General features: G+C 34.5%; 1 protein-coding gene across 1 annotated transcript; it reads right to left on the reverse strand.

The window, feature by feature from the left end:
* Positions 1-357: 357 nt before the first annotated feature.
* Positions 358-7350, reverse strand: LOC106175164 (methyltransferase-like protein 27). The gene is made up of 6 exons (XM_013557022.3): positions 7252-7350; positions 6108-6244; positions 5743-5868; positions 5368-5503; positions 3835-3927; positions 358-3022 (listed from the first exon to the last, which is right to left on the reverse strand). Exons 2-6 carry the CDS (start codon positions 6219-6221, stop codon positions 2838-2840), a joined length of 654 nt encoding a protein of 217 aa, XP_013412476.1. The 5' UTR covers positions 6222-6244; positions 7252-7350; the 3' UTR covers positions 358-2837.
* Positions 7351-11423: the final 4073 nt, after the last annotated feature.

Raw genomic sequence — 11423 nt, forward strand, 5'->3', positions numbered from 1 at the left:
AACTGGGGTCATAGTGGCATAAACGAAAAATGAAAAAAATAATAATAATAAAAGATAAAAAACAAACAAACTCATTTGATAGTCTGTATATCCCTGGAAGAAGAATCCATGTATTCATGTGATAAATGGCGGCCATCTGTGCCAATTTTAGATTTTCTCAAAATGGTTAACGATACACACATGATATCATAAGGATATTGAAGAAATGGAAAACACTAAGAAACAGACATTATTTGGTTATGGTATTTGTGCCATAATACTCTCTATATAATGGTAAATACGCCCTATTGCGACATCTTATGCTTCCAATTATCAAATAACAATACAACAAGCATTGCATTTGATTTTATTTCTAAATTATCTAATTGAAGACATCTATGTAAATATGCACATATTTTAATAGCGTATTTATAGATTATATATTCCATGTCTAAGAGGGGTCTAAAAATAATGATAGGGATAATAAAGGGCACTATAAATCACTGGTAGTACATGTAATAGTAGTACTGATTTTGACACCCATATACACCTGTGGCAATGCCAGACACCTTGAAACGACCAAAGTGCATGTCTTGTAAAGACTAACAATTTATTAAAGAGTTACAAGGATGTACATAGAAACCATTGAAAACAAACTTAATATGAGAATGTCCTTTATATCCCAAACTAACTTGGCAACTTGGCTATGCGTTATATGCACAGGTATATACGGTATGTAGATCAACATCATACCGTATCTAGAGTATAAATACCCATGTAGAAGACCCATACAAAAGCTAGTGTGTTTGTGTGTCTGTGTGTGTGCAGGTTTAAGCAAGAAAGCATTTAAAACTCTCAATGTGTCAAACCACTTCATACAAACCTCATTAAACGTCTGCAGACCTACTGAGCAATATACTGGGGGAACTCAAGTCGAAATGGTTTTATTAACATTCACGTCAGTATGAACTTACGTGTAACTTGACAGGTCAAACGTTCCGAATAGGGGATGCATTTAACGACAGACGGTTCTGTGATATTGTGATAGGAAGTAGAGCGTATGATTCGTAGAGCGTATAAAGGAAGGGAGTAGAGCGTATGAATCGTAGGGATTTATATATAAATGGTACATATAAATGTGTAGGCCAGGGATGGGACATTTAATTTCATAGGTCAAAGATGTGTGACTATTAGTCAAGGCTTATTAATTATGGGTCAGAGGTTACAAGAAGTCATATTTTATTGATTTTTCATAAATCAGAACCAACATGTTTTTAAACATTGTTTGAATAAATGTTTTGTCATTTGGTGAATGGTTTGTGACCATGTTATAGTCTAATGCTTGTGACGGGAATTTGGAGCCCCAAGTATTTAATTTATGAAAATGTTGTAATTGAATATAAGCGTCACCGTTAGAAAATCCCTTATTTCAAAGTGGGAGTAGGGGAGTGCTCACTACATCAATATGTTAAAAATATATCAATAAATTATAGATCATAGTGGAGGTAAGGAACGGGACAATTAATTTCATAAGTCATGAATACATACCAATTAGTTAAGCGTCATTGATAATGGGGCAAAGGTCAGAAAAGGTTATATTTTATGGATTTTTCATAAATTTAAGCCAAAATTTGGTTTAAAAACATTGTTTGAGTAAGAAATTGATATTCATCGTGAATAAACTATGAACATGTTATAGTGTAATGCTTTTGAAGAAAATTTGGAGCCTTAAGTGTCTTATTTTAGAAAATTATGTTTACTTTTTATATGTGAACCTATCAGTAGAAATACGCCCCTTCAAAGTTGGAAGAAAGCAGATACAGCAACACAATCCACATGTTTATACTATTTTAGGATAGGACAATTTATTTTCTAATTAAGACACCTTTAAACGAAAGTCATGCCTCATTAGGAATAGGTTAAAAAAGGTCAACCGAGGTCAAATTAAAAGTTTTCTATGAACCTAAATACCAATGATAGATTGTGTTTTGGTTTAAATAAATAATATTTAGGGATAACTTGATATAAGATGGCTATTTATGACTGATGCATTTGGTCTGAGATTGTTTCTTCAATCTTCAGAGTTAAATTTTTTCCATATCGTGGCTTCTATTTTTATTTTTTATCAAGAAGAAACAAAATTTACAGTATAGATGTACAAAATGTGAAAGATATCCGTTGATTATCACTCCATGACTTAAGGCCCTTGGATGCAGATACCAATGGTTCCTTAATCACTGAAGAAAGATAATGTGCTAGAGTACCTATATGCTTAACTGCAACTGCCTGAGCTGTTAAAAGTTACTTCATATTTTAAATTTATTTGGTAATGTCCATCTGTATCTATCTAAAAAGCCATGTGTTAAAATTCTGGGGTATGCTTTACGTAAGCATATGAAATTACTACACTGTATTAAAATATATATATACACACTCTAGCTGCAAGTGCAAATACAAGGATTTTACCATGTAACTGTCTCGACCATATATTAATACAGTTTTCTTAAATTTCATCGCATTCCATTTAGAAATTGATAGTTTGATAAATTGAATTTTAAGTTCAGCATATTTATTCACCCTATACGCACATTATGGCTATTGACTTACATATAATACATACACAACAGCATGTTCTAAGTCCTTTAAGCATATAAATCCTGCTTAGGAGTTAATGCTGACTTCTGTTGATCACAAATGTTTTCACCAAGCAGGCGCGAAGAAAGCAAATTTTAAGCGTATGTGTGTATGTATTGGTGCAACCATTCAGAAGCAAAAGCCGCAGGGAAATCTCCATAGATCCACCTTGGTTTTACACTCATGTCTGGCGTGGTTGAAATAGATCGACTTGTAAACCACAGTCACTTCACTTGAAAGGCGTACTGCATTCCCTCCATAGTGTTGAAGGAGTTCTCCACCTGTCGTCTGGTCACTGTGACCCAGCGTCCGGCCATGAGGAAGTCGTCTATTGTTTCATCCCAGCTCTTGCCGTTGTATTCAGTGCCAACGATGTATTTAAGAATGGTGTCCATCACCACGTAACCACCTGAAAGATAAAACCAATTGAAAATGCTTAACTCCTTTTTGTTCATTTTTATTCAAATATTGAAAAGAACACCTTTACCTCTTGGTAATCAAAAAAGTAATGAACTATGCGCGAATTTATACTTTATCCATTTATTGATTTTTTTAGTTTAAGCCTCTTTATACAAAATTGCTCATTGATTTGAAAGTGGTTCCATTGGTTTACGGAAACCCAGTTCGTTGTCATTGAGCATTGTCCACTAAAATGAGAAGTAATTTAAAATGTTTTTTGATAAATCTGACATATTAAAATAGTTTACAGTAAAGTGTAAAAAGGACACTTGGGAAATTAGAAACACAAATTGATAGTCGCAATGGCATCTGATGCTTTCTTAGATAAGCTGTACGAGATGGTTAAAATGCATTAATAGTCCCCTTAAAAGGAAAAAAATGTATTAGAAAAATGTGTTCAATAATTTTAATATAATAGAATAATAATTTTGATATAATAATTTTTAAAAATACATTTTAAAGGAGATCAAGTGGAATTCCTAGTTTCCACCTTCATGTCCAAAGCAGCATTTGTTTCTAAAAGTTTTAACAAAATTTCATCTAGAGATAAACTGGTGGCCTTTTGTGAAACAAAAATCCCTGCTGAAATGAACAATTTATAATTTATCTGTCTTGTAACTTCATTAAGCTCAAGAACAGTTCATTCTGTTTCCTCTTTCAAATATTTATCTCGGTTACTTGTCAGTGTGGGAAATTTCCTCTTAATTTTCTCATACTTTATCTGAAATGAAATTTATATCATAAAATGTCCCCTTAACCTACCTGGTTTGACAATTCGAATGAATTCTCCCAAGCAATCTCCGCCGATATGAGCTAAACCCGCTGCCCCTGTCATCATGACCGCATCGTATGTGTCTGTAAACAAACAAAGGATTCACCGTATAGATCTTGGTAATAATAGAAGTATATTGTTAAATAGCATTCGGCCACTGTGTCTTCTTCGGGGATTATGTATCGGATTGTATTTAACAACTATAATATATATCTTTCTATGTGCATCAATATATATACTTCTATGCAAACAAACAAACAAACAAACAAATATATATTTATGCTTAAATAGTCCTTCATGACCGCGTTCCACATTCCCGGTGCTGTTGGCAATATACATTTAAATGAACGATTTAATAAGCTGTATGTTTGATTATGAAAACATGATCATCGGGTGACTTTTGATGTACCAACTTCATGCTTCAGTTCCTGAAGTAAAATCCAGTTAAGCAAGGAAATGAACTGGACTTAACGGCCATTTAGATAGGCTAACTCTTTGACAATCTGCGATCAGATAGAGAATCGGGCTTAATCACAAAGGTTGGCTTCTTTTAACAGTATGGACTCATGGCATATACGCTGATAAAAGTTTCAAATAGACATCTAATAATTCTTACAAACAGCATATGTCATTACACAACTAAAACAGTTGCAATCATAGATTGTAAAGAAATACTAAGAATTCATTAGCCGTATGATAAGGTGATAAATAAAGATATGTATAATTAGAAAAACACTCTGAGAGCGCAGACCTCCGCCAATGTTTGATTATTATTGATTATTGATCCGTATCACCACCAAAAACTAATCACTTCTAAGTCAACCCATTTCTGACCTACCCTGAAACGTTCATCAAAATCGGTCCATACCTTTTTGAGTTATGTTGAAGATTGATTTATGATTATTGATAATTGAATGATTATTGATCCAGATCACCGCCAAAAACTAATCGCTTCTAAGTTAACCCATTTCTGATCCACCCTGAAAATTTCATCAAAATCAGCCCATAACTTTTTCAGTTATGTTGATGTTTGATGTTTGATGTTTGATTATTGATTGATTAATGATCCGGATTACCACCAAAAACGTATCATCTCTTTCTTGGCCCACTTCTGACATTTTTTTTTTTTTTTTTGAAAATTTCATCAAAATCGGTCCATCACTTTTTGAGTTATGTTGATGACAGACAAACAAACAGGGGTGAAAACATAACCTCCTTATATAAACTTACATTAACTTACGAACATCTTCGAACGTCTTTGTCATTACGAAGTAACTTTCCCAAGTATTTCGACGTTACTTAGTTTTAAGTTTTGCATTAAAAGGAAACCACATGTAAAATCTAGTAGTTCTATTCTATTTTGCCAACTTTTACGCTTATTTAAGCCACCCCAACTTTGTGTGTGTGTGTGTGTGTGTGTGTGTGTGTGTGTTTGTGTGTGTGCGTGAGAGAGAGAGAGAGAGAGCGAGAGAGATGTATATACTGCATATTATTCGCATGAACATGTACTAGACCATACATACCATCAGGGATATCCAGTCCCTCCGGACCAAGTCTAATACACATCAATTTTCTATAGATATTCTTCTGCTTGGCAATGTCAAGCATTTTACTGGACATGTCGAAGGCATGGAGGTTGTGGAAACCACGCTTTGTCAGCTAGAAAATATATGTAGAGAGAAGTTTATTTTAGTTCCATTTCCCTACGCAACCAATGCAAATGCTAGGGTAATGAATTTCAGTTCAATGTCCTGGAGCAGGATCGAAGACTGCTGACCATGCACTGCCTTAAACCTGAAGCCAGCTTTTATGTGCCAGTCTTCACCCCTAAAGACTCGTATACCATGAAAGATACCCAAAAAATATTATGATATTACTTAGTGACATATATTAATCACCTCTATGCCCCCTAAACCGGTCCCGCAGGCGGCCTCCAAAATAAGAGCATCTTTGTTGTCCTTTAAGCATTTTTCTATTTCGGCTGCGCAGACACTTGGTTGAGTGTAATTTAGAATTGCCATGTTCTGAAAGAAAATAATAAATTACATCTTTAATGATGATGATTTAATGCCATCATTTATCTAAGAATATTTATGTCAAATACATGTAGTCTATTTTATGAAGGCATTTATGTATGATGCATAGACATCCCAATCTCAGAGTTACATCTATTTTCCCTACAAAAAAGTTGATTGTGCCACTTTTCAATGTTTAAGCAAATTAATTATTGCCAAAAGCAAATCACGCAGAATTCTAACTTTACCTTATCATAATTATCAGCCCATTTTTCATAAATTTGTTTTGCTCTCTCGTTATCGAGACCTGGCTTATCAAACTCTTCAAAAATTGGTATCCACTGCTCCCCTTGCTTCGCCATTTTCTTTTTCAAGTTGGCCTGGCCTATATAAGGGGATTAAGAATTGATTCTTTGTGAATGAAAAAAAACAAAAAAAACAAAACAAAATGACCACCATTTGTTAAGAAATACTGGGAAAACCCCTCTCAAAACTAGCCAATATGCACACTTAACTGTTACATAGTAAAATAACATAATAAGGGTAACAAGGTTGTGTAGCCTTGAAAAAACTATAGTGAACTTAATTCCATACAAACACAAGATAACATTCACTCCATTTCATAATGGACCATTTATCTCTATGGCAGTTGTTAATACAGAAGCATAGCACAAGTATACGTATGAGAATTGGGGAACATTGGTATTAATAAAAAATGAAAACAAAGTTCAATTGGAGAAATGGAAAACATTGAGAAACAAACATTTGGTTAAGGGATTTGTACCATAAGACTCTCTCTTTAATGGTAAATCCATCTTATGCTCCCGGTTATCAAATTACAACACAACAGGCATTGCATTAGATTTTGTTTTTTAAAATATCTTTTCAAAGAAATCTATGTGTTTATGCATTTATCTTATAAGAGTATATTTCATGTCTAAGAGGAGGCTAAAATAATGATAGGAATAATAAAGTCAATAAAAGGCACTATAAATCCCTGGTAGTACATGTACTGGTAGTAATTATTTTGACACCCATATGCACCTATTGAAGCATCGGCCATCTTGTAATGACCAAGGTGCATGCATTTTACCAGCCAGGTATTTATCAAAGGGTTATAAGCCTGTGAAAACCAGTGGAAAAACTTTATTTGAGAACGTCCACTGTACCCCTGAACTAGATTGGCAACCTAACTATGAGTCTTATGTACAGGTAAATACAGTATGTAGGTCAACATCAGTGGTGTGAATACCGTATCTCCAGTAAATTCAAGACTCGTACCAAATCCAGTGTGTGCGCGTGTGTGCGCGTGTGTGTGTGCGTGTGTGCATGGTCAGGTTTAAGCAAGAAAGCATCTAAAACTCTCAGTATGTTAAAACACTTCATACCCACCTCATTAAAATCACTAACGTCTGTAGACCTGAGCAATATACTGGGGGCACTCAAAAGTCGAGGTGGCTTTATTTACATTCACGTCAGTATGAGTGTAACTTGGCAGGTTAAAGGTTTGGAACTGGGGTATGCATTATAACGACCTGTAACCTACTGTGATATTGTGTTAGGTGAGATTGAAGTAGAATCGATGGAATGTTTCATGATATATATATATATATATATATATATATATATATATAATAAAAAGAAAAACAGAACAGCAACTTTTTTGCCCCGACCGGTTTCTTTCTTTCTTCAGGGGGTTTTGTTTATTTGTTATTAGGTGATGTCATAAAGGCTAAATTGTGACGTCTGTAACAATGGGTGTTTAATTGTTACTTTTACCAATGCTTTTATCTATTCAATGTAGGCAGTTAAGGATAATTCGTGAATTCCCGCGAAGGTTACTCAATTTACAAAAATTCAACCACGACGTCATCTCAGCGCACGCGCTCCGTTCTGAATATTTTCCTACGCGCGGCCAGTTGCCATCTGACTGTATACTTATTAATGAATAGATTTTCTTTCATTTCCCTTTCTGTTTGGGTTGTTTCCCTAGTGAATTTATAAAATGGGAATACCGTAAAGTCCTTGTTTTTGTTCATAGAGCATTCCCTAATGTGCCCACTCACAGACGTGCACTGATATTTAGGTTGTCTTATTTGTTGTGTGTGAACGGTCATTCTATGTCGGAGAGTGTCTCCAGTTTGTCCCATATAGTTCTCACCGCATCCACTGCAAGTTAATACATAAATTAAATCTGGGCTAGTGCAGGTGAATGGGTGTTTAATTGGGATTAAATGTCCCATCCCTTGCCTACATAATGATATACAGGGGTGACACATGATATATATGGGACATTTAATTTCATCGGTCAAGGATGCGTGACTATTAGTCATGGCTTATTGATTATGGGTAAGAGGTTACAAGACAGGGGCGGATTTAGGCCGTCTTCTGGGTCTTCCAGAAGACGGTCAGATTTTCAAGTTTACATTAAAAGGTATCTTGTTTTTCCTGTTGGAAGACGGTCAAAATTGGAGGATAGATCAATAAATATAATTTGGAAGACTGTCAGAAAATAGCTCTGGGTCCGCCCCTGCAAGAGGTCATATTTTATTGGTTTTTCATAAATCAGAACCAAAATGTTTTAAAACATTGTTTTTATAAATGTTTTGTCATTTTGTGAATGATTTGTGACCATGTTATAGTATAATTATTGTGAGGGAAATTAATTTGGAACTCAAGTATCTAATTTAAGAAAATTGTGCAATTGGATATAAACGTAACAGTTAAAACATCCCCTATTTGAAAGTGGGGGTAGGGGAGACAAAGTGCTCACTACATCAATATGGTAAAGTATATATCAATAAATTATATATAATTATGGAGGTAAGGCACGTGGCAATTAATTTTATAAGTCATGAATGCATGGCAATTTGTAAAGGGTGATTAATAATGGGGCAAATGTCAGAAAAGGTTATATTTCATGGATTTTTCATACATTTAAGCCAAAAATTGTTTTAAAAGTATTGTTTGAGTAAGAAATTGAGATATCGTGACTTAACCATGGACAAGTTATATTGTAATGTTTTTGAACAAAATTTGGAGCCTTAAGGTTTTTTTTTAGAAAATTATGATCACTTATTGAATGTGAACCTATCAGTCAAAATACGCCCTCTTGAAAGTTGGGGTAGGGGGGAGAAAATGTTCATAACTGGAAGAAAGGAGAAGATACAGCAGCACAATCCACATGTTTATGCAGTTTAAGATATGACAATTTATTTCTTAATATATTAAGACACCTGTAAACAAAAGTCATACCTCATAAGGAATAGGTTAAAAGGTCAACCGAGGTCAAATTTAAAGCTTTCTTATGAGTGTGAACATACATGTAACACCAATGGTAGATTTTGTTTTGGTTTAAATAAATAATATTTAGAGATAACGTGATATTAGATGGCTATTGATGACAAATGCATTTGATATGTGATTGTTTCTTCAATTTTTAGATTTTTATTATTTATTTTTTTTTTTAATTTTCCCATATCATGACTTCTATTTAAAGTACACACACTGGACAATAGAAGTGTCACCCTACTGAACCAATTCTTTGAGGGGAGATAAATAACTGTGGAATGATAAGCTCCTGGTATCATTTTATTAACGTCAAATTTCACAAAAGAAACGGTTCTGACTGAACAATTCAGCTGTATCGATATTCTAACATTGCTTATATTCCGCCTCTTCAGGTTAATAACTTTGATTCTCTGATTCAGGGAGTGAAACTTCTATTGTCCAGTGTGTGTAGAAGTGAGGTCGTTCAGGAAAATGGAGTATTCGAGAGAAGTATTTCTTTGTTGTAATCTGTAAGATGAAATACATGTTGTATTTTGCAATTGAACCAATTCCCCCAAAATATTATCTTTTACTACTTTTATTTAAAAATGCGATATATAAATAAACGAAGAAACGAATTTTGACCATTTACTGCAGGAGTTTATTTCAGATGTGGTACATACGATAGCAATTTTAGTAACCTTCAGTAATCTAATATGTATATTTTTACGACCCAGCCGTTAGTCATTGTTTTAACACGGTTTAATTGTTTAAGTACTTATAGCGTATATATTAAAGTTTTAATCAAAATAAATATGTGAAGTAAATAATCATAATCACTGTAATGACGTTTATATGTACCAAAATAAATGACTAAATCAATTGAAACAAGGATAATTTTAAAAGTAGTTTTGTAGTAATACTGAAAACAAATTTCGAAGCCATTCAGTTGGCGATCCTATATTCATATTCAAACCCCAGTAAAGTTAGTTCCATATGCCACAGGAGGGTAATTGGAAATTAACTGACGCACTGAATCTAAGCTGCAGGGTAGTGAACCGTGTCCATGCTGGTCAGAACATCGGAGTGGATCTGGTGACATTTCTGATGGCCACTGCCTTGCAAATACAATTGTCCTTGTCGTGACCTACAACAAAGCAAAACAAAACTAAGATATGCTTCATATGTCTGGTACAAGCTACCCATACTCTCCGAGTTAATTTTTTTTTCGTCCTACCCCAAAAATTTTACAATATGCGACGCACTAGTTACTGGTCGTAATAAGACCAGATTCGTTAGAAACACATTTACATGTTTTGTACAGACAGTGAATGGTCTATGGCAAAGTGATGTTCCTTAAAGGAATGCACCAAGAGAAGTCGTATTGTTCCAGGGAAAAATTTTATGACTCAACATCTGTTGGCATGTTTACAGACGATGTACACTGTATAATGTTAACTGATTGCTGAAAGTGGGGACAATGTAAATTTTATTTACACATGCTGAACGAGAGAGGGATACTAAGAGAGAGAGAGAGAGAGAGAGAGAGAGAGAGAGAGAGAGAGAATGTTGAGGTGCCTGCAAGGTTATGTCTCCCCAAAATGGACTAGTTGTGGCCGTAAAGGCCTACGGTCGTGCTTTTTTATGTATAATATAGACAAATCCACCATGTACACTGTAGAATGATGCCTACCCCTAAGCAAAATGAAAAGTTTCTAGAAATATTGCAGCAATATCACAGCAAATTAACACTTTGCAGCAGCGAGTTTGCAAGAAAAATATATTACTGCTTATTTACAGCCTTATTGCTGCTAATTTGAGAGAGAGAGAGAGAGAGAGAGAGAGAGAGATAGAGAGAGTGAGCTGATATTTAGCTAAGGGTTTCTATTCAGGCTAGAGGCGTATCAGTAAATAAAAACCCTCACTCAGTGACTAATTAATGCAGCTGGGTCGGCACTTCGTACCTAATACATGTCATGGACATAATGAGACCTTCTCTCATTATGTCCATGTACATGTTTACTTTTTATACCTATCTGATTACAAATAACAAAGAACCGTGAAATGATTTTGTGGTAGAGTAGTGTGTGTGTGATACATGTAATATAAGGGTTGAGAGGAAAAATACCCTGTTCCGCTAACATCCATCTTGGGGGTTTAAATTGCACTGTTTTTACATTAAATTATCATTTTGATCAGGATGTTTTTCTTTCTCCCTCTCTCACTCACACACACACACTCACTGACACAACAACAAGTATACACACACACACACACACACACACATACTTGTC

Source organism: Lingula anatina, chromosome 7 (genome assembly GCF_051362555.1).
Source record: "Lingula anatina isolate TDL-2025a chromosome 7, LinAna3.0, whole genome shotgun sequence".
Taxonomy (NCBI): Eukaryota; Metazoa; Brachiopoda; class Lingulata; order Lingulida; family Lingulidae; genus Lingula; species Lingula anatina.

Bases quoted from the DNA above. Each gene is read 5' to 3' on its own strand.
- LOC106175164 (XM_013557022.3), bottom strand. From the start codon at position 6,221: ATGGCGAAGCAAGGGGAGCAGTGGATACCAATTTTTGAAGAGTTTGAT. The intron at 5,504-5,742 runs GTGATTAATATA...TATATTTTCTAG, and splicing joins CCGGTTTAGGGGGCATAGAG to CTGACAAAGCGTGGTTTCCA. The intron at 3,023-3,834 runs GTAGGTTAAGGG...TTTATCTTTCAG, and splicing joins CATTCGAATTGTCAAACCAG to GTGGTTACGTGGTGATGGAC.